Here is a 23,950-nt window from a genome sequence, read left to right on the forward strand (position 1 = left end):
TTGTAGGAGGATTTTTTTAGAGGGTTTTGTACTCGAAGTAGGTGTATCCCAATAATGTGCATTGTTAGCCAGCTCATATTAACTCGTTTTCCGGTGTTATAATGCACAGAAAAGGGAAAGAAATATGTGTCGCAGGCTGGATATAGAACCATAAAACGTTGTAGGAGGGTTTTGTACTCGAAATGGGTGTATCCCAATGATGTTCATTGTTAGCTAACTCATATTAACTCGTTTTCTGGTGTTATAATGCACAGAAAAGGGAAAGAAATATGTGTCGCAGGCTGGATATAGAACCATAAAATGTTGTAGGTTTTTTTTTTCCGAGTGTTTTGTACTCGAAATAGGTGTATCCCAATGATGTGCATTGTTAGCTAGCTCATATTAACTAATGTTCTGGTGTTATAATGCACACAAAAGGGAAAGAAATATGTGTCGCAGCGTGGATATAGAACCATAAAACGTTGTAGGAGGTTTTTTTTGTAAGGGTTTTTTACTCGAAATAGGTGTATCCCAATGATGTGCATTGTTAGCTAGCTCATATTAACTCGTTTTGTGGTGTTATAAAGCACAGAAAAGGGAAAGAAATATGTGTCGCAGCGTGGATATAGAACCATAAAACGTTGTAGGAGGTTTTTTTTCGAGTGTTTTGTACTTGAAATAGGTGTATCCCAATGATGTGCATTGTTAGCTAGCTCATATTAACTCGTTTTCCGGTGTTATAATGCACAGAAAAGGTAAATAAATATGTGTTCATGTTTCACACAGATTGTGATAACACCCTCCATGTCACCCCCTCATTTATTCAGGCCATGTGACGATGGAAGCCCATCTGGCAAAAGCCCGTCTGGCCCAGAAGTATGAGGAGGCCACGCTGTCATCTGGCCAGCTGCACTCCAGTTATGGAAGGTACCCACTCAGACCGGTTACATCACCGTGGAGTGCCACTATGGAAATGAGCCAGTGACACGCTCACATCGCCGATGCCCAATGTGGAAAGAAGACAATCTGTGGATCATGTCGCTGAAGAGGTGGGGCCAGCCCGTGGAGACGACACAGGACTGAATCCCCACGCCAACAAATCCACGCAGTGAGCACAGGCGCAGCAATGTAAGCGGAGGTGCGGAAGAGAGTGTTTTCGTGCGGCGACGTGGAGAGACCATGCATCCCAGGATTTGATTTGCCTCCAAAACAAAGAAGCGTCAAGTAGGACAAAGACGTCCAGGACAAAGACTCCGACTCTGAACGTCCAGCATGCCTCGCAACCGAGCCTTCTCAGAGCCCGAGTACTCAGCGGAGTATTCCGCGGACTGCTCCGTGACCTTGCCCTCTGACCCCGGGCAGGCAGTCGGACGAACACACGAGGTCACGGTGAGGAGCTCAGGATGCTGCCTCTGCCTGCCCAGATTCATGCGCCTCACCTTTGCACCAGAGTCGCTGGAGAACCTCTACCAGACCTACTTCAGGCGCCAAAGACACGACACCCTCCTGGTTCTGGTCGTGTTTGCCGCGCTCTTTGACAGCTTCATCATCGTCATGTGTGCGGTGGTCTACACCAGCGACAAACTGGCGTCCGTGTTGGTGGCATCGCTGGGACTTCTGGCTGACATCGTCCTTTACCTGCTGTGCCGATTCGGGCTCCTGCCGGATCGGATCTCAAGGCGCGTGGTACCCTACGCCCTGTGGGTTCTCATAGCGGCCCAGATCTTCTCCTACCTGGGTCTGAACTATGCCCGCTTTCACCAGGCCAGTGACACGGTGGGCTGGCAGGCCTTCTTCAGTTTTTCCTTTTTCCTCACGCTGCCCTTGAGGCTGACGCCCATTGTCCTCATTGCCACCGTCACCTGCGGGGTGCACACCCTGGTTCTGGGGGTCACCATCGCCCAGCAGCAGCAGGAGAACATCCACGGGGCGGCACTTGGACGACAGGTGAGACTTGACAAGACGTGAAAATACTAAATGTGCTGCATAATACAGTACTGTACATACAGTGTGAGAAAGCAAAGCAATGTATAATTCCAAGCCAATCACACAAATATTTCTCAATAACTACATTGAATTTTACGTAAATAGATATCATTTTTGGAAATAAGGGACACCATCTTATTCAAAAAATAATACACAGTTATAAATCCCACAGTTTTTGTATGTTTATGCTGTGAGCGCTGACCTGTCCCACTTTGTTTGACGGTCCTTGAACGCACCGTAATATAACTTCTCCCATGCTGCACAACTATCTACTATGTAAAAATCCTCCAAAAAAGAATTTAGCCAGAAAAAGTCCAATCAACAGCATAAATGGAAGAATCAGCCGTCATTTGACAAAAATAAAGTCAAAATATTAAGAGAAGATGTTGTAATATAACAAGAAAAGTCCTATTTCTTTGGAAGTATTATTGGAAGTGAGCTCTGAAAGAAGTTTGGGATGGCTCGGTTTCAGAAGGCGTGGTAAAACTGCCCCTTTGTGATGTCACAGAAGGTCGGAATTCCATATATGGACGTCGCTGTGGGCCAGATAAACTTTCTGCTTCCCCCGCCCTCCCTTACTTACTTAAAAAAACGGTTTTTGCAGGAATCGCAAAAGCCAAAGAAATATGGACATCTGAATTAGGTGCAGATTATGGAAGAAAAATAACACTTTCTGTGCTGGTTATTGTGTAGAGCTGCTCTACAGGAGTCCACAACTCAATACAAAGGGCCGGAAAATGAGCACAATAGGTCCCCTTTTCACCGTAGATTTGTGAGGTCTAAGAAAGAAAGGTCACTATTAACACTTTTTTTTGTTAAAATTTGTTATTGTTTCTATTTTTTAGTTGGAGAAAATAGTTTTGCATCCACACAAAGTGACAAAATAAATGTGGGTGAGCTGAGTGTCAGTCTGCATAGTGGTGGTAGGACGCATTATAGCGGCCTGTTAGCTGGTCTAAAGGAAGCATATACAGATGAAACAATAGGGGTCTCAGGATTGATACCTGGGGAGCCCCTCAGGTCATAGCCATTAATTAGCATCCATACTTTATGAGACTCATCAATACTGTACAATTTCAGTCAGTGAGAAAAAACCCTTTGATCATAATGTTATACAGTAAACCTGGGATATATCGGATTCAATTGTTCCCACTGGTTTTGTCCGATATAAGCGAAATCCGTTATATGCGTATACCGGAAAATGTCTGTTTTACGCATATATGGGATTTATATCCGGTATATGCGTAAATGGGATTTTATCCGTTATAAAAAGGCACTTCCTTGACTATGTTTCCAATGTACCTGGACTGGGCAATGAAAAGAGACGTAAGGTGATGAGAATTGAACTTTATTGGACTCTGAGCATAACAAATTGTTAATTAAGCTAGGCCCTGTTACGCCATCCGATATATGCCAGGGAAATTTCATGGAAATGCATTGGAACGGGACTGGAGATTTTGTCCGAATTAGGCGAAATCCGTTATAAAAAATCCGATATATGCAATGAATTTTTATTGGAAATGCATTACAGAAAAATCGGTTCTTTTTTATCTGTCCGTTGTGAGCGAATTTCCGATATATCCGAGTCCGATATATCCGAGGTTTACTGTATATTTTTGTGTAAATACTACTAAATACCTCATTTCAAGCAGCAGACGTCCCAAAGCATTTTCATATACTGTAGTGTATTTTGTCTGGGATTACTTTTCTGTCAAAATTAGAATTAGAAAAAGAATTAGTCTCTTTAATAAATAAATAAAGTAGTAAATAAATTGTTAGTTATTTGCTACAGATGCAACTTGAGAATGTTTTTTTCCAAAGTCCTTGTACAACACAGAAAGCTGATACACAATGTGACAATGTGACAGCACCCTATTTGTTTTACTGCTCAGACTATGTGAGCATAAGAAAATTAGAACCAGTCTGAGCTGATCATGCAAATCCTGACTCAACAAGCATATATTACACGCACCCTGGGAACAATAAGTATTTGATCCCTATTTTGGCTGCTTTTCACGCCCTTGCAACGACACGGACAGAGCAGGGTTGTACCAAGCTCCTTTTCGCTTCAGGCCACATCGCAGTAATGGTTGTTACCCTCACGGCTGCCTGTACCTGGAATATAAATGGATCTTCAACTATTAGATCCATTTATTACTATTCTATTACAATATTATTACTAGGGCAAAGTTAACCAGTTAACAGACGTTTCCTTTAATGGCGGTCATTCTTTTGATGCGCCATTCACGTGCGGTCGTCCTGTTTGACTCTCGGCCCAAAGTGTAGTTTGATTGAAGCTCGGTAACTCTGTAGCCACAAGCTGTACAAAAACGTGGTTTTGGTGCCTAACTGTTTCCCAAATATGGTAGTGTGTGTTTCAATGAGGCTTTCATTTACATCGGGAATTACACACCATACCGGCTTGCTACTACACAAACGAGCTGCAATTTTTCATGCTATCTTGCCGTAGAAGCCGCCCACAAGGTGGGGACAGGGAGGACGTCACCCGCTGCCGTGGTGACCAATGTACTTTTAAACTCTCGACACTCTCACTCCTCCCCCGCCTTAACCTTGCAACCAGCTTGCAAGGCTTTTCTGCGTGCACGCAAAAAATCATTGATATCCCAGTTTTCTCCCCAGGACTTTTGTATCTAAGGGATACATTTCTTAAATTTGGTCATGGTTTGATTTCATTTGAACATGCATCAGATTCCAATTGAGTGCATCCCATAATCAGTTCCCAGTTCCACATGTCCAAAAGGAGTAGGAAGAAGCAAAGCTTATTAAATCCTACCCCTCCATCTGGTACTTTTACAATCACTAACTCTTACATTTGTTCACTTCCTGCTTTCATAATATAATTTAGTTTTTAATTTTAATTTTAATTTTAATTTTAATTTTAATTTTAATTTTAATTTTAATTTTAATTTTAATTTTAATTTTAATTTTAATTTTAATTTTAATTTTAATTTTAATTTTAATTTTAATTTTAATTTTAATTTTAAATCTTGTCATCCAGCCTGTGTAACACAGAGAGACTAACAGATGGCACAGACGTGAATACATAATTTATTTGCAAGCGACTTTATTTTGCAAGAGACACTTTTCCAAAACAGATTGTTTTACTTATTCTTGAACATTGTGAATAAATAGGAATGATAGGAAAATATCCAGTACATATTTAATGCATTTCTCACCTTGATATTGTTGTTGTAAAAGCATAAAGCCATGTTGTGTTGTTGTGTAAAACCATAAACGCTGCAAATGTATACGTATGTTCCAGCTCCTGGCCAACATTGTGATCTACGTTTGCGCTATCACCGTGGGGGTCATGTCGTATTACATGGCTGACCGAAAGCATCGGAAAGCCTTCCTGGAGGCTAGACAGTCCCTCGAAGTGAAACTAAACCTGGAGGAGCAGAGCCAGCAACAGGTCAGAGGTCAATTATCCGTTATGTCATGTACACTGCTTTTCCAAACTGATATGCAAAGGATTTTTTTTTCTGATTTTGCTAAATAGTAAATTAATTACGGTCAAATTACGTCATTTTCAAGTCATCAACCTTTAGAGTAGAATTTGAATGTTATTGAATAAACATCCCAATGATTATGCACAACAGACGTTCACAGCATTTTATTTCTTTTATTTTATTTTATTTGGGCAAATATATGAAATATGTGATGACAAGCCCAAAAGGAGTAGGCTGAAGCAAAAGCTAATAAATGCCTACCCCTTTTTGCAAGATATAATCATGTTAATGCCACAGTCTTATTATTATCATTGTAATATTATTATTGTTATTATCATTATTATCATTGTTGTTATAATCATTATCATTATTACCATTATTAGTGTTATTATTATCACCATTATTATCATCATTTATATTACCATTTTCATCATGATAGTTGCAACAATTTTTGGATTTTTTAAATTTGATTTTATTTTTTAAATTAATTGAAAAAAAAGTTAAATTTAATTTTTTTTAACCCTAACCCTAATTTTACCGACTTCATTGCTTCTTGTAGAGTGCTGTATGATTCCATCTGTTGTTTTCTGAAATCCCATTATTTCTGCTTTTATTGTCAATTTATGAGCCCACTTTTCCCCCTAAGTGTAACATTTACATATCATTTTATGGATTTCATGTGTCTAATCTTGTGCATTAAAAAACATGTATGTAGATCATGTTTTCAATGTTTTTAAATGAGTATTTTAACAAAGATCGACATGGCGGTCGAGTGGTTAGCGCAGACCTCACAGCTAGGAGACCAGGGTTCAATTCCACCTTGGCCATCTCTGTGTGGAGTTTGCATGTTCTCCCCGTGCATGCGTGGGTTTTCTCCGGGTACTCCGGTTTCCTCCCACATTCCAAAAACATGCTAGGTTAATTAGCCACTCCAAATTGTCCATAGGTATGAATGTGAGTGTGAATGGTTGTTTGTCTATATGTGCCCTGGGATTGGCTGGCCACCAGTCCAGGGTGGACCCCGCCTCTCGCCCAAAGACAGCTGGGATAGGCTCCAGCACCCCCATTTTTTCCAAGTGAAACACCCTGTTATGCACATTTTAGGGTTGACTCATTCAGGTCGCTGTCGATTGAAGCCCCGGATGACGATGCACCGTTCATTCATTTCTTCAACATCGAGCATCGTTAACGGCATATTCATTGGTTTTGTAGGAACGCCTGCTGCTGTCCATCCTCCCGAAGCACATAGCCGATGAGATGCTGCAGGACATGAAGAAGGAGCCCAGTCAGAAAGAGATGCAGCAGTTCAACACCATGTACATGTACAGACATGAAAATGTCAGGTAATGTCACAGCTGTGGAATTATAGCCTGTACGTTATAGTGGGTAAAAGTAGCAAGATGGCAATGTTTTCTAGATAGGTGTTACACAAATAAGGACTTGGGGATCTCAAAACAACATGCGTTCAAAAGAGGAATGGATCTGCATTTAAAAAAAATCATTTGTCTCCGCTATATCTCTGTGCACTGTTACCTGTCTATTCTTCTTCACCTGTGGAGCACACACGTAAACCAGATGCATTTCCTCTGTTTCATATTCCAGGTATTCCTCAAAAAACATCTTTTTGATATCATGCCATTCACATTTTTAACTTATCTTTTATACATTTTAAGAAATTGTAGTTTTTGTGTTACTACCCCAACCAGGTTGTTTTCTTTAAATATCTTCTTAATTAAATTTTTTTATCATTTCATATTCCAGGTATTCCTCAAAAATCCTATTTTTGATATCATGCCATTGACATTTTGAACTTCCCTTTATGCAACACACAATGGATCCTCCCATTTTCTATTGTTGTACGGGGTCATTTTCTTTTTCAAAGATGTAAAAAAGTGAAAAATGAAGATGTTTCTAACATGAAATCATTCTTGTGTGGTCCTAAATATAATACTAAATATCATACAAGTGATTATTCCTAACCAAAATGGCAACATTGTCATAAAAAGGCATTGATTCTAGTATGGGTGATTTTTGACCCCCTTATGGAAGAGTGGAGGGTCCAGTGACGCGTGTTGACAATCTGTCCATCTCTTGTTGTTGCAGTATTTTGTTTGCAGACATCGTCGGCTTCACCCAGCTGTCATCGTCATGCAGTGCTCAGGAGCTGGTCAAACTACTCAATGAACTCTTTGCTCGATTTGACAAACTGGCGGCGGTGAGTGTCTCATCATGACCAGCCTATTATGGTTGTGTACATACGTACATTTTCCCCATCAATTCATGCGCGGTGGTTGTCAGGTTATGTAGAAAAGGCAAAGGAACAAACGAAAACAATCCTTTAACCTTCTTCTGAATCAACATAAGACTCACTGAAGTATTGATTCCGGTCCTGCGGCCAATGAAACCGCTGTACTGCGTTATTATTCCTTTCATAGGAACAATAAATAAAACCTAATCCTTACCTCATCCAGTCATTGCTGTGCTTTTAGGGTCATTTTGGTTGGCCAGCTACTCCTGGGAAGGTCCAAAACTGGCCGATGTCGCCGTTTGTGGATAATAGCTCTCACTATGTTTGGCTGGAAAAGCTTTAGAATTTGCTTCATAACTTTGCTTCCTCACTGATGGATCTCAATGAATGTCAGATTTATTTCAACACAGGATGGTGTAGGTTTGGATTGGTTTCCTCCTTTAATAAAAATGACATTTTGTGTTGTTGTCATTAACTTTATTTGATGACCAGAAACGTTGAAGTGTTAAGAGTCGAAATTATGAAATACAAATAAATCTCACAATTTCAACACTTTCAGAATTATGACGTACCGTTCAGATATGTTTTTTGTTTGTTTGTTTTTTTTTATCAGTGGAAAGCCGGAAATGGGCTTTGGTACCATTGCGTGTAGCGCTGTTAGCATTTGTACTTGTGCATGTCATCAGTGAAAAACCATCTCTTAGTAAAACCAAGTCCACCTTGACAGAAATATCACCAGCTGAGGATCAAGATCCTGGGGGACTGTTACTATTGCATCTGCGGCTTGCCAGACTACAGGGAGGACCATGCCGCCTGCTCCATCATGATGGGCCTCGCCATGGTTGAGGCCATATCGTGAGTATCGCTCTCCCTCACGTGTTCCCACAAGTCAATGGCTGTTTGTGTCGTGGCGAGGGTTGTCAATTTACCCCACTGATGGGCTGGGATGGATTTCTGTGGAGCTCTGACGTGAACATGAGTCCGCGTGAGGGTGGCTTTTATCGTGGCTTTTATCGTGGCCCTCGTGATGCTGAAGGTGAGAGGTGTTCACGACCATGCTCGGAATGAAACCAAAATAGTTAGTGCTGATTTGTGCAGTTAAAATGAACGTTTGTGCTGCTTTGGTTTGGGAGATGTTAAGGTTGGGCCTATGACATAATGGGAATAATGGGAATAATGGGAATATGGGTAAACTACAGTTTAAAAAGCCCACTGGCTGTCTATTAGTGTCCTTCACTGTGCTGTATTTATTTTACTATGCTATACTACATCATGGGATACCGTGTGTCTAACTAATTCCAGGTACGTGCGGGAGAAAACCCAGACAGATGTTGACATGCGGGTCGGAGTGCACAGTGGTACGGTCCTGGGGGGGGTGCTGGGTCAGAAACGCTGGCAATACGACGTATGGTCCACTGACGTCACCGTCGCCAACAAGATGGAAGCCGGAGGGATACCGGGGTAAGAACGTAACATGGTTTGTATTTGACTGGATTTGGTGGAGTGCAAATGTTACCCGTCCTAATTTACAATGGGAATCTCATTAAAAGTGGCAGCATGGTGATCTAGAAGGTGACAAACACCGCTGGATTTATGATACATTGATTTCAAAAGGGGACGATGGTGCCCTTGTGGTGTCTTTGGGAACATTCATGTCTTAAGCGTCAAAGTTCATTCATCATTTCTATGCATTTAGTATTGTTTTATGCTTGTAATACTATCCTTGGTAAAACTATAAAAAGGTTTTCTGTTAACATGTTGGAGTCTGCTGATATGCATCGCAGACGGGGCGATGTAACGTCCGCTTCCGGTTGCCATTTTGTTTAGCTAGGTAATAGGACGCTAACAAGGAAGAACATTGTGATTTTAAAACAAAATACACAAAATAGATACATTTTTTGCCCATCATTTACAATCCTGATGTAAAGATGAACACATGTTTCTTTCCCTTTTGTGCATTATGATGTCAGTAAACATGATAATACGAGCTAGCTAAAATGCACGTCATTGGGACAAAGAAAAACAAGTTAATACGAGCTAGCTAAAATGCACGTCATTGGGACAAAGAAAAACAAGTTAATACGAGCTAGCTAAAATGCACATCGTTAGGACAAAGAAAAACAAGTTAATACGAGCTAGCTAAAATGCACATTGTTAGGACAAAGAAAAACAAGTTAATACGAGCTAGCTAAAATGCACATCATTGGGACAAAGAAAAACAAGTTAATACGAGCTAGCTAAAATGCACGTCGTTAGGACAAAGAAAAACAAGTTAATACGAGCTAGCTAAAATGCACGTCATTGGGACAAAGAAAAACAAGTTAATACGAGCTAGCTAAAATGCACATCATTGGGACAAAGAAAAACAAGTTAATACGAGCTAGCTAAAATGCACGTCATTGGGACAAAGAAAAACAAGTTAATACGAGCTAGCTAAAATGCACGTCATTGTGTAAAACCAGTGTAAAATGTGATTGATAAATGTCTTGCTGCAAAGTCAGTGATACTGTCGTGCTCCACGCCGCCAGCATCTGATGGTTTCCCGCTTGACCCTTTTTGTGTGGACCAGTCGTGTCCACATCTCACAGAACACCATGGAGTGTCTTCATGGGGAGTTTGAAGTGGAGCCGGGGAATGGAGGGGAGCGCTGTGACTACCTGAGGGAGCGAGGAATCGAGACCTACCTGGTGGTTGTCTCTAAAGGGGGAAAGAACGGCATCAACAGTGTAGTGAGTACAACCTATACGTAGTACACCTACTGAGTACATATGTACTCCTCATGCACCTGTGGTCACAAGCTACGGCCCTCTACGTCAATATTGTCCTGCAACATACATTTCTATGACTTTCTAGAAACTGTCTATCAATATACGAGTCCCTCGTAGATGTTCACTCAGCTAATTGGACTAATTGTTCTTAGTATATTGGTCAAGTCAATTAGTAGGCCTGTCACCATAATGGATATGTCCATGTTTCCAATGTGTCTGCGCCTTTTGGAAAATCATGTATTTGTTTACAAATATTTCAGCTCTATGCTACTAAAGTGACGCTTTTTAAATCATAATATTACAAGTTTATTCTCGTAAAATTTCAACTTTTTTCCCGATTAGAACACCACCGTTTTTTTCTTCATATTTTTACTTCATTCATTCATTCATTTTCTACCGCTTTTTCCTCACGAGGGTCGCGGGGGTGCTGGAGCCTATCCCAGCTGTCTTAGGGCGAGAGGCGGGGTACACCCTGGACTGGTGGCCAGCCAATCCCAGGGCACATATAGACAAACAACCATTCACACTCACATTCATACCTATGGACAATTTGGAGTGGCTAATTAACCTAGCATGTTTTTGGAATGTGGGAGGAAACCGGAGTACCCGGAGAAAACCCACGCATGCACGGGGAGAACATGCAAACTCCACACAGAGATGGCCGTGGTCGGAATCAAACTCGCGTCCTCTAGCTGTGAGGCCTGCGTGCTAACCGCTCAACCGCCGTGCAGCCTAAACTCTTCCACTGTTTGATATTATTGTTCCATTTTATTGTAGGAATAAGACGACCAATCACTCACTGCTTTTGTTTCATGTTAGAAACTGTCCGTGTCGTCGTCCAATGGAAACTCTCCGTTGCTGATCAACACAAGTGACTGTAACGGCAGCGTGAACACAGCCTGCACCACACCGGAGGAACCTGAAGAACTGGACACAAGGGTAAACATAGTAGTCCGCATCACTGCCTACGCTCATTTCAAATGTAAACAAAGTATGTAAAAAATGTATGTACTGGAATACATCACATAATATGATTCACATTCCCACATGTCCAAAAAGGAGTAGGAAGAAGCAAAGCTTATTTAATCCCCCCCCCCCCCCATCTGTTTCACATCTATTGCAATACATTTACTCACTTCCTGTATTCCAAATGTAGTCTCTAAAATACACAGGAAAGTAATAAGGTAGTGTGATAATATCAAATATAAATATTTTTATGTAAAAGAACACAAAATGGTTGTTTTTGTTGTTAATCAACGCCTATAAAGTTGGGTTCGCAGCTTAGCGGAACAAACATTCGGAGTGGGTGGAATAAGTTCAAACAGACGCTTTTCACGAGAAGCATGACTTCCAAAGAAATCCAGCTGGAATAGGTGCAGATTCTGGAAGAACTAGAAAGCTTTCTGTGCTGGTTATTGTGTGTAGCTGCTCTATAGGAGTCAACAACTCAATACAAAAAGACCAAAATGAACATAATACTGTAGGTCTCCTTTAAACCTGCATCAGACGTGCGCTTTACTCTTGTGGAATTACATCACCCCCCCCCCCCCCCCCCCCCCCCGGTGTGTACAGTTACTACTTTGTCTTGATGCTAAGTGTTCTGGCTAGCGGAGTGTGTTAGAAACATGAACTGATGATTCGTGGAACCGCAGGTGGTAAACCCTTCCTTCCCAAACCCTCGGCGAAGACTGCGTCTGCGGGACCTGGCCGAAAGGGTGATTGATGCCCAAGAGAACGAACAGGAGCTCAGCAAACTGCTCAACGAGGCTCTGCTGGAAAGGGAAACTGTCCAGGCGTAAGTTCTAACTTCAGCACACAAAAAGGCATCGCTCCGTTTTGGGGTTGAACGCCTGCCATGCACTTCTCAGCCGAAACAGTAGGGGGGGGTATTTCCACTGTCTGACACTCTACCGCCATTTTGCTACCTTTGTCACCAGTGACCAAAGTCCTACAACAGGGGTCTCAAACATGCGGCCCGTGGGGGACACTAGTTTGAGGCCCCCGCCTTGATATGAAAGTTTAATGTTTAAGTTTGATATGGATGCTGTATGGTATCATGTACCCAGAAAAAATGATTACGTTTGATTCATGTTCATGTTAAAGGTTAAATAACTGTTAATAGTTATCCTCCCTATCCGTGTGGAAGTGGTAAGTTTTTGGCTATAAAATAAAATGTGACTATAGTCGTGTTTTGTCATGTCTACAGGGCTCTAATAATGCTTTGTTCATTTTAATCTGTGCCACCCTATTATTATTATTATTATTATTATTATTATTATTATTATTATTATTATTATTATTATTATTATTCAATGAAATGAATTGACTTTGAATGTTTGGGATTGGATGGGAGGGAGGGGCGTGTATGCACAGCCATGAAGATGAGGCGATGAGTGAAGCAGTCTTGTGCTTTTTTGACGGAGTTTTGGCTTTCGGAGCCCCCCCCCCCCCCCCCCCCCCCCAAGTCATTTATTGAGTAGGGTGTCATAGTTTCATGTGTTGTATCCAAATGAAGAGTTTTACTTCCTTAGCGTAGTTCATGTTGTCCTCTCTCATTAGGCTGAAGGGGAAACACACCAACCGTCTCTCCCTGAGGTTCGTGGACCCAGACTTGGAGACCCGCTACTCCGTGGAGAAGGAGAAGCAGAGTGGTGCTGCCTTCTGCTGTTCTTGTGTGGTACTGCTCTTCACCACCGCTATGGAGGCTCTCATAGATCCAAGGTAGGCTGCATCTGCAACATCTACTTCCTGTTTGGAAGCAATGATAGCTAGCGGCTGCTGAGAGAGATCTCTAGATGGTTTGGATATGACTCATAACATTGTCATGATTGGACAGGGTTTTTTATTTTTATTTTTTTTATTTTATTTGGGCAAATACAGGGTGACCCAAAAAAAGGGCCCCAACTCTAATTAGGCCCCGTTTCTTAGTGTTTTGTCTGAATGATATGAAACTTGTCATAACTAGTTTATTATATTCAAAACCTCACATCAAAACACGAGGGTCTTTGGCCTTTTTCTCCGTTCTACAGCTTCTGTTCTAGACCAGTGTTTTTCAACCGTTTTTGAGCCACGGCACCTTTTTTACATTGTAAAAATCTTGTGGCACACCACGAACCAAAAATGTTCCAAAATGTCCCCACGACCTCACACGTCCATCAATAAGTCTATGGGGGGAACAAGGTAGGTCTTCAAGTTCATTCTTGAAGGTTTTGAGGACCTCCACATACCGCTCCTTGGTGACTGTCACTGCTGCGCCACATTCCTCCATGAAGATTGGGCCAATAATGCAATAATTGGGCCAATAATGCAATAATTGGTCCAATAATGCAATAATTGGGCCAATAATGCAATAATTGGTCCAATAATGCAATAATTGGTCCAATAATGCAATAATTGGACCAATAATGCAATAATTGGGCCAATAATGCAATAATTGGTCCAATAATGCATAATTGGTCCAATAATGCATAATTGGTCCAATAATGCAATAATTGGTCCAATAATGCAATAATTGGGCCAATAATGCATAATTGGTCCAATAATGCAGTAATTGGTCCAATAATGCAATAATTGGTCCAATAATGCAATAATTGGTCCAATAATGCAGTAATTGGTCCAATAATGCAATAATTGATCCAATAATGCAATAATTGGTCCAATAATGCAATAATTGGTCCAATAACGCAATAATTGGGCCAATAACGCAATAATTGGTCCAATAATGCATAATTGGTCCAATAATGCAGTAATTGGTCCAATAATGCAATAATTGGTCCAATAATGCATAATTGGTCCAATAATGCAATAATTGGTCCAATAATGCATAATTGGTCCAATAATGCATAATTGGTCCAATAATGCAATAATTGGTCCAATAATGCAATAATTGGTCCAATAATGCAATAATTGGTCCAATAACGCAATAATTGGTCCAATAATGCATAATTGGTCCAATAATGCATAATTGGTCCAATAATGCAATAATTGGTCCAATAATGCAATAATTGGTCCAATAATGCAATAATTGGGCCAATAATGCAATAATTGGTCCAATAATGCATAATTCATTGGGTCTGGAGGACCCCCAGAAGACATTTGTGGACGTTTGAGTTCGTCTTTCCATCAGGATGGAAGTGGGCTTCATCTGAGGTCCAAAGGAGGTTAAGGAAACTTGGTGTCTCCTCGATCTTCTGGAGCATCTTGACTGCCATAGGCTGTAAGGGTCTGCAGCATCTGTATTCCGATATGGTTCAAGTCTCCTGCCAGTCTCACGGGACATACCGAGGGACTGACTGAGCGGTTCCGACTCTGCTGGGGAGACTCTCTCACTCGCTCAACCAGCTCGGCTGTTCGCTTCTTGGGACGTCCCGAGTGGCTTGGACGGTTCTCACTGGCAGCGTTGAGGTTCTCCACGCTCCCATACTTCTCCAAGTGGTCCACCCAGATCTGAACTCTGCTTTTGGATTGGAGCCTTTTCACATTCCAACTGACGCATTCCAACTGGGAATAAAATGGAAGCCAGTGGATTGTTTGTCCCAACTCCCACTGGGGTCTTGGTGTACTCGCGCTCGTTGATTGTGCCATCAACGACCAAGATGGCAGTCAATCAGTCAATAAATAATGGAGATGTCACATTTTGGGCCACCCTGTATATGAAACATTACAGTACATTTGTTACATCAATGAAAATATAACTTTCCATTATTTACATTTGTATTCAACTATCTGATCACAAGCCAAAAAGGAGTAGGCTGAAGCAGAAGATAATAAATGCCTACCCCTTTTGGGAAGATATAATCATGTTCATGCCACTGTCTTATTATTATCATTGGAATATTATTATTATCATTATTATCATTATTATTGCTATTATTATCACCATTATTGTAATCATCATTAATATGACCATTTTCATCGTTATAATCATAAAAATATTTGGATTTTTTTTAAATTATGAAATTTTCCATACTTCATGGCTTCTTGTAGAGTGCTGTATCATTCCATCTGTTGTTTTCTGAAATCCGCAGGTTGATTGCAAATTACATCACCTTTGCCGTGGGAGAAGTCCTCCTCCTAATCCTCACCATCTGCTCGCTGGCCGCCATCTTGCCCAGGGTAAGTCTTGTTTGAATTTCTCTACAGCTTAGATGGCGTACCAAATAACTGTCTGTCGGTATGTTTTGGTTGTTTTCTTTCATGATCTTTCTACAGGCATTTATTCCCACTTTGTTTGACGGCGGTCCTTGAACACACCATAGTCGTGTGCTCTGAGTGAACGCGTACGACTTTCACTTTCTATCAGATGCTGCCCCAAACAACGGAACAGTGTTTACCCCACACCCACTAAATTCATTCATTCATTCATTCTCTACCGCTTTTCCTCACGAGGGTCGCGGGGGGGCTGGAGCCTATCCCAGCTGTCTTTGGCTGAGATGCAGGTTACAACCTGGACTGGTGGACTCTATAGAACCGTCTGACGCAGATCAAAACATCCATCCATTTTCTATACCAGTTATCCTCACCAGGGTTGCAGGCATGCTGGAGCCTATCCCAGCTGTCTTCAGGTGAGATGCGGGGTACACCCTGGACTGGTGGACTCTATAGAACCGTCTGACGCAAATCAAAACATCCATCCATTTTCTATACCTCACGAGGGTTGCAGGCATGCTGGAGCCTATCCCAGCTGTCTTTGGGTGAGAGGCAGGTCCACCCTGGACTGGTCGACTTTTGCGAACAGTCTGACTCAAATCTAAACAAATTTAATTTTGAGGTAACACTGTCGTATTTGCTGAACTTTTGTGGCCGAGTTTAAGAGCTAATATGCGAATAATAAAGACAAATAGTAATACTAAAATATGCTTTTGAATGTATAATAATATTATTTTTTAAATAATGGCCCATATGACCGAAATGTATATTCTTTTACATAAAATGTAATATAGTTAGCATTGTAGTTGCACAACAAATGGTTTACCACAAAGAGAATTTATTATAGATAAATGTAATTAAATGTGATTAATTCTGCGTTAACTGCAGGGAAAATGTAATTAATCACAAGCAAATAGTTAAAGTTCTAATATCAGCTCCTTTCTTTTCATATTTTTTCATCAGATTTCTTCTTGTAATTATGACTTTATTACCGTACCGTTTATTTGAACTGTATTATATTAGAATTTGAAGCAAGCAGTTCTTTTGTGTTTCCGTCAGGTTTTTCCCAAGAAGCTTGTCGGGTTCTCCACTTGGATCGACCACACTCGCTGGGCTCGCAACACCTGGGCCATGGCGGCCATCTTCATACTTACCATGACGGACATTGTGGATATGGTAAGGTTCTTTAGCGCGGGGGCCCGCCAGACCGAGCCGTGACCGAGCCGGTTCTTCTGTCCGTCCTCCAGCTCAGCTGTCTGCCTCAAAGCCCAACGTCCGCCGGTGCCTCGTCTTTCTCCTCCACGTGGTCGAGTCCCGAAGGCTGTCTGAACAACCCCAAGTACTACAGCTACATTGCTGTGCTGGCGCTGATGGCCACCACCATGCTGGTCCAAGTCAGTCACATGGTCAAGCTGACGCTGATGCTGCTCATCACCGTGGCGACTGGCGTTGTTAACGTGTACAGCTGGAGGGACGTGTTTGACCACTACGACACGGCACGCTTTCAGGAATACAGGTGATCATCTGGACTAAACCTTTTATTCTTTCTACCGTTTCTAATCCTGCGTATCTTCATGTCATCTTCACAGGTCCTATCTGGTGCCCTCCAAGGTCACAATGACAGTTATGATCTTCATTATGATGCTCAGCTTTTATTATTTCTCCCGACATGTAAGTTGACTTGCAATTTTGTTTTTTTCAAATAATAATAATAACAATAATCTCTCATTTATGGCCGTTCATTGGCGGATTCCTTATGTAGGAATGGAATATTCTTGGAATTAGATCACAAAAAACATTCACGACCATCTACATACGCTTTTTATAATAATAATAATAATACATTTTATTTGTGTAGCGTAAATTGAGTAAATACTCAAAGTCGCTTTACAGAAAATGGAGTTGAATAAAAGCAAGTAAACCGAGTAAAAGATACATTAAAATACAACATTGATTGGTTAATACACAGTTAAAACAAGAGTAAAAGCGGGGAGGGAGGGGCGGGGCACAGCAGTCAGATATAAAAAAGTTAGACATTAAACCAGATTTAAAGAGGTGGGTTTTGAGTTGTTTTTTGAAGGTGGGAAGGTCAGGGCAAGCACGGAGTGAATGGGGCAAAGAGTTCCAGAGGGTGGGGGCAGCCATGGAGAAGGCTCTGTCTCCCCAGGTTGGGAGCTTGGTCTTACAGGGGAGTACCAGGAGGTTGGAGTCTGAGGAGGGATTGTGTGGATGGAGCAGGTCTGTGAGATATGGGGGGGTCAGATCGTGGAGGGCTTTGTAGGTGATGAGAAGAACTTTGAAGTGAATGCGTTGGGGGACGGGAAGCCAGTGGAGGTTTTGGAGGACGGGGGTAATGTGTCCACGGGAGCGGGTGGGGGTGAGGTTGTGAATATATTGTAGTTTGTTGAGGGTTTGGAAGGTGTACCGTAGGGAATACTGTTCCAGTAGTCCATCCTGGTTGGGATGAAAGCATGGATCAGGGATTCAGCGGCAGAGAATGGAAGTGATGGATGGAGTCGGGCTATGTTCTTAAGATGGAAGAATGCAGTCCGGGTTAACTGTTGGATGTGGGGTTCAAATGAAAGGGGGGGGGGGGGGTCCAGGAGGATACCAAGGTTGCGGATGAGCGGGGATGGAGTGAGGGTGGCGCTGTCAAATTGAAGATAGAAGTTATGGGGGGGTGTTGGGATGTTTTTGGGCCCCATGATGATAATATCTGTTTTGTCACTATTAAGTAAGAAAATGTAGTTCCATCCAAGTTCTGATATCAGCTAAGCAGTTGGTGAGGGTGGAGTAGATGTTGGAGGTGATGGAGGTGGTAGGAATGTATAGTGAATATCATCGGCGTAGCTGTGGAAATTGAGGCCATTTTGTAACATTATTAGAGCCCTCTAGACATGAACTAACACCCCTATAGTCACCTTTCCACTCCTATTACCTAATATAGTCGACACAAGATACATGAGTACAAATTAGACATCAATAAAACACAATAGACTCCTTTGTTGTTGTTTTTTTTAACTTCCTGAGCTGGCTATTGTCTCATCCGTGGAACATTGTAACGTCCTCGACCGCCACCCAAAACACAATGCACAGGTCCGATCATCGTACAATTGTCCCTCGTTTATAGAGGTTCATTGGTTCCAGACCCAACTGTGATAAATGAATTTCCACCATTTAAGATTCAATGTAAATAAATGTCATATTTTCATAGTTAGCGCATAGAAAACCTGTTTATGACTTTTTAATGATGTTTTTTATTATTATCAGAGCCCGCGAGACACAGCTTAAATAGCTTCACCGTCGGATTTTGCATTGTTTATTACACTTGAGTGACTTAAGACGGCCGTTAGCGAGCGAGCTAACCAGTTAGCCTCAAATTTGAGGTCAAATGAGGTCATGTTTTGACCAATAATAGACCAAAGTCTACCACCATCGTTTATGAATGAATTCATTTGTGTAAAAACGTGATATAGCGAGGGAGCGATAACATTTAGTAAGTAAATGAGTAAACAGCTGATGACAACTTCCAGTTGCAGTTGCCATTTTGTTTGCTAGCTAATAGGATGCTAACCAGGAAGGACGTTTTGAGCTAAAATATTGAATAACAATGCAGTTGGACCCACTGCATTAGTAACAATACAACAACATCACGCGTCATACTGTATGTATGTAAACCAAGTCAAAATTGTGCCGTAAATTGTTTCCACTAAAACACGCTAACTGTAGTCCCCCATTATCAGTCTGAATCTAAGGAAGTGAAGATAAATTTGGTAAGAAGAAGCTGTGGAAGCTACTAAAAGATGTCGGCTAAGAACATGCAATGATGTGTGAAGGTGGAGAAGCTGGCTCGCACCCTGTTTCTGTGGAAGCTTGAGGTTCACGAGCAGAAGGAGAAAGTGTACGAGATGAGGCGCTGGAACGAGGCGTTGGTGACCAACATGCTTCCTGAACATGTGGCCCGACACTTCCTGGGCTCCAAGAAAAGAGACGAGGTGAGGACCAGCCAGCAACACAACATGAGATCATCCTCCACTATGCATGTGTGCATACGTACGCTGATGCGTTCATTGTCTTCATTTGTTCCGTTCATCTCATGACTATTCATGACTATTCATGACTATACGTATGTATACTAGTACCTGTATGTAAGACACCTCACTCAATTATTTGGACATTTACAATAACATCACAATCACCTTTATTGGATTGAAGACAACTCAATTTGAGTGCAACTCCACGCTGCATTTTGTAGAAAGTCAAAAGAAGAATGAGGAAGGATAAGAATAAAACAAGGAATAACAATAGAATTTATATAGTATATATTATATTCATATATATTATAATATATATATATATATATATATTATATATAAGGAAGGATAAAAATAAAACAAGGAATAACAATATAATTAATCTAAATATACATATATAAAATATATTATATATATATATATTATATTCATATATATTATAATATATATATATTATATATAAGGAAGGATAAAAATAAAACAAGGAATAACAATATAATTAATCTAAACATATATATAATGTATATATTATGATAGAATGACATAATATAATGAATATATATTATAATATAATATAATGATATAATATATACATTATATATATATATTTAGATTAATTATATTGTTATTCCTTGTTATATTTTTATCCTATTAATATGACTATATATATATATATATATATATTATAATATAATGATATAATATAATGAATATATTATATTATAATGATATAATATTATATGTGTATATATATACACATATATATATATTTAGATTAATTATATTGTTATTCCTTGTTTTATTTTTATCCTTCCTTGTTCTTATTTTAATATATTTATATCTATATTTAATATAATATATATATTATATCATATTATATTATAATATAATATATATATTATATATTATATTATCTATACACTATATCATTCATTCATTTTCTACCACTTTTTCCTCACGAGGGTCGCGGCTATATAATTATATATAAGTATATATATGATATAATAATATATATAATTATATATAATTCATGAATAAATCTATTTTTAGACCACACCTGTCTCCAAGCTGCAGGTATCCACGCCAGAGATGTTACATTAAATAATATTTTTTTTCATAAAAGTGTTTCATTGCTGTCTTTATCCATCTTACTGAGAGCATTACGTGAAATGTGGTTTTTATCCCTAAATGAGACAGCTGGGATAGGCTCCAGCACCCCCGTGACCCTCGTGAGGATAAGCGGTAGAAAATGAATGAATGAATGAATGAATGAATGAATGAATGAATGAATGAATGAATGAATGAATGAATGAATGAATGAATGAATGAATGAATGAATGACAAGCAGCAGGTTTCAAAGCATGAGAAACAAAGAAGGAAATGACTTTGTGACGTTTGCCTGGAGGTGGAAGTCATCTTCTTCCTTTCCACCTTCTGTGTACCAGGAGTTGTACAGTCAGTCGTACGATGAGATCGGAGTCATGTTTGCCTCCATCCCCAACTTCTCCGACTTCTACACTGAGGAGAGCATCAACAACGGAGGCATCGAATGCTTGCGCTTCCTCAATGAGATTATTTCTGACTTTGACAGCGTAAGTTGCTTGATTTCTTGTCTTCTGTGGTCCCGTGTCTCATTGGGACCGTGGTCCGGTGTCTCATTGGGACCGTGGTCCGGTGTCTCATTGGGACCGTGGTCCAGTGTCTCATTGGGACCGTGGTCCCGTGTCTCATTGGGACCGTGGTCCAGTGTCTCATTGGGACCGTGGTCCCGTGTCTCATTGGGACCGTGGTCCAGTGTCTCATTGGGACCGTGGTCCAGTGTCTCATTGGGACCGTGGTCCAGTGTCTCATTGGGACCGTGGTCCCGTGTCTCATTGGGACCGTGGTCCCGTGTCTCATTGGGACCGTGGTCCCGTGTCTCATTGGGACCGTGGTCCAGTGTCTCATTGGGACCGTGGTCCAGTGTCTCATTGGGACCGTGGTCCAGTGTCTCATTGGGACGACGCTACCTTTCTCCCAGATACTCCCAATACTGTCCTTTCATCCCTTCCTATCGTTAAGGGCTGCTTCCGATTCCCAGCTATCGGGTATCAAATAGAACAATGTGTGTTACGTACGCCATATTGCAGGCAAACCAGGTTGGTGAATGCAAACCAAGGCAACATTTCAGTACATTTTGGATGTTAACCAAAAAACATGCAGCCGAGGTGCCACTATACTTGATACTTTACAGCGGAACCACAAAGGGAACAGGGAAGTGAAGAGTAAAAGTAGAACATTAGAACTACTAGTATTCTTTTGTATACTTAAGTCAGTGACGTTTCTGTCTTTGACAACTTTGTGTTTAACCTTCCTCTTGTGTTAGCTTTCTGCTAACGGGGGGGTTTGACCCGTGTATTAAATCAGCTATAAAATACACTAAAAACAATAAGTTAGCATCAAATTAGCTTCTCATGTCTTGGTTACCTTCTTAGGCTTCCTCATCCATGAAAATGTTGCTTTTAATACTTTTGGTGTGGGCATGGAGGCCTTTTTTTGTCACTATACCCCTCCATTTCTATTTCCAAAAATGGTCAAATCAACCTCTAAAGCAGGGGTCTCAAACTCAATTTACCTGGGGGCCACTGGAACTAGGGTCTGGGTGAGACTGGGCCGCATCAGGTTTTCAAAAAAAAAACAAAAAAAAACGTATTTATTAAAAACAAAAAAAATTTAAAAACTTCATTTTGGTTCCAATTTTCTACAAGAAAAGCTCTGATAAAACATTCCACTGTTCTCAAATATCTTACTTTTTATTTTTCTACACAAAATAAGATGAAAAATAAATAAACAAATCAAGAATAAAGAAAATCAATCAATCAGTAATAAATAAATATAATAATAATAATAAAAAGTTAAGAAAGCACATATAGTTGGTGGGTAGACAAATGATTTTTTTCAGATTAAAATGAACAAAGCATTATTAGAGCCCTGTAGACATGACAAAACACGACTATAGTCACATTTATACTCTTTTTATTTACAACATATTGCGCAACAGCAGGGTCTTGAGACACATGCTAACTCGCAAACTAGAGAGCTAGCGACCTAAACGGTAGCCTTCAAGTTATTTCCTTTCAACTTAAATAGCCAAAAACTTACCACTTCCACACGGATAGGGAGGATAACTATTAACAGTTATTTAACCTTTAACATGAACATGAATCAAACGTAATCATTTTTTCTGGGTACATGATACCATACAGCATCCATATCAAACTTAAACATTAAACTTTCATATCAAGGCGGGGGCCTCAAACTAGTGTCCCCCGCGGGCCGCATGTTTGAGACCCCTGGTTTCGGTCATGTCTGGACCAAAAGCAAGACAATGTGTTGTTTTGAACATGTGACTTGTGTCCATTCCAGCTGCTGGATGATCCCCAGTTTCGCTGCATCACAAAAATCAAGACCATCGGAAGCACCTACATGGCAGCATCAGGTGTGACTTCAGATGTCAGTAATGGCTACACCTGCATGAAGGTCAGTACAGTGCCCGCGTGGCGAGGCATGATGAATTGACCACCCAAGGAAACATACCAGTTTGGATGTTCCTCAGAAGGAGGAGCAGTCGGACAAAGAGCGCTGGCAGCACCTGGCGGACCTGGCCGACTTTGCCCTCGCCATGAAGGTCACACTGATGAACATCAACTATCAGTCATTCAACAACTTCATGCTTCGAATTGGTAGGTCTTCACACTTGTGCTACTTTACAATGTAGTAAAAAGTCAAGTAAACATTCAATGTCCCAACATTGTTGACACAAACCCCCCCGAACGCTTACATCAGGGTCAGGTAGTAGAGTGGGATGAAAAGGTTTGGGCACCCCTCATCATTTACAAGATTCTCCTTTATAAATATATATATATAAATGACTCGTTATTGGAATCAGACATTTCACTTCATTAACCCTCCTCTTGTGTTTTACATTTTAATGCATAAAAAGAATCCCATAACATTTGTTTATTGCATCAAGGCTTTTTGACTTTGTCAGGAAACTCTATTTCAACAAAATAAAACCAAAATAATCATTTTTACTACATTTTAAAATGGTCTGGTTGAAATGATGACCACTGTATTGTTAGGGTGGGTTTCCACCCAGTTATAATAATATGACTATAAAGCAATATTTTGAGCCAAAACTGATATCCTAAGTGTCCAATTAGCCAACACAATGACAACCAGCTCCTCTTCTCATCATGGAAGCTTCAGGGGATTCTCATTTTGACCGCTTTTCCAGTATACCAGCAGAAAAACAAGGTCCAGACATGTGAGGGGAAT

General features: G+C 40.6%; 1 protein-coding gene across 3 annotated transcripts in view; it reads left to right on the top strand.

The window, feature by feature from the left end:
- adcy3a (adenylate cyclase 3a) overlaps positions 1–23,950 on the top strand; it is a 31,525-nt gene that overhangs the window by 3,470 nt on the left and 4,105 nt on the right. Inside the window, exons 2-19 of one of the 3 annotated variants that reach the window (XM_058053139.1) lie at positions 807–1,926; positions 5,249–5,398; positions 6,648–6,778; positions 7,539–7,650; positions 8,411–8,538; positions 8,986–9,144; positions 10,253–10,412; positions 11,271–11,390; positions 12,104–12,246; positions 13,011–13,172; positions 15,479–15,566; positions 16,659–16,775; positions 16,847–17,115; positions 17,189–17,270; positions 19,436–19,594; positions 21,079–21,225; positions 23,039–23,152; positions 23,229–23,355. In XM_058053139.1, coding sequence (XP_057909122.1) covers positions 1,252–1,926; positions 5,249–5,398; positions 6,648–6,778; positions 7,539–7,650; positions 8,411–8,538; positions 8,986–9,144; positions 10,253–10,412; positions 11,271–11,390; positions 12,104–12,246; positions 13,011–13,172; positions 15,479–15,566; positions 16,659–16,775; positions 16,847–17,115; positions 17,189–17,270; positions 19,436–19,594; positions 21,079–21,225; positions 23,039–23,152; positions 23,229–23,355 — 3,043 coding nt within the window. In that variant the 5' untranslated portion in view covers positions 807–1,251. The remainder of the gene's footprint in view (positions 1–806; positions 1,927–5,248; positions 5,399–6,647; positions 6,779–7,538; positions 7,651–8,410; positions 8,539–8,985; positions 9,145–10,252; positions 10,413–11,270; positions 11,391–12,103; positions 12,247–13,010; positions 13,173–15,478; positions 15,567–16,658; positions 16,776–16,846; positions 17,116–17,188; positions 17,271–19,435; positions 19,595–21,078; positions 21,226–23,038; positions 23,153–23,228; positions 23,356–23,950) is intronic. The other 2 variants (XM_058053140.1, XM_058053141.1) reach the window with 2 other exon arrangements.

This window comes from Doryrhamphus excisus, chromosome 17 (assembly GCF_030265055.1).
Source record: "Doryrhamphus excisus isolate RoL2022-K1 chromosome 17, RoL_Dexc_1.0, whole genome shotgun sequence".
NCBI lineage: Eukaryota > Metazoa > Chordata > Actinopteri > Syngnathiformes > Syngnathidae > Doryrhamphus > Doryrhamphus excisus.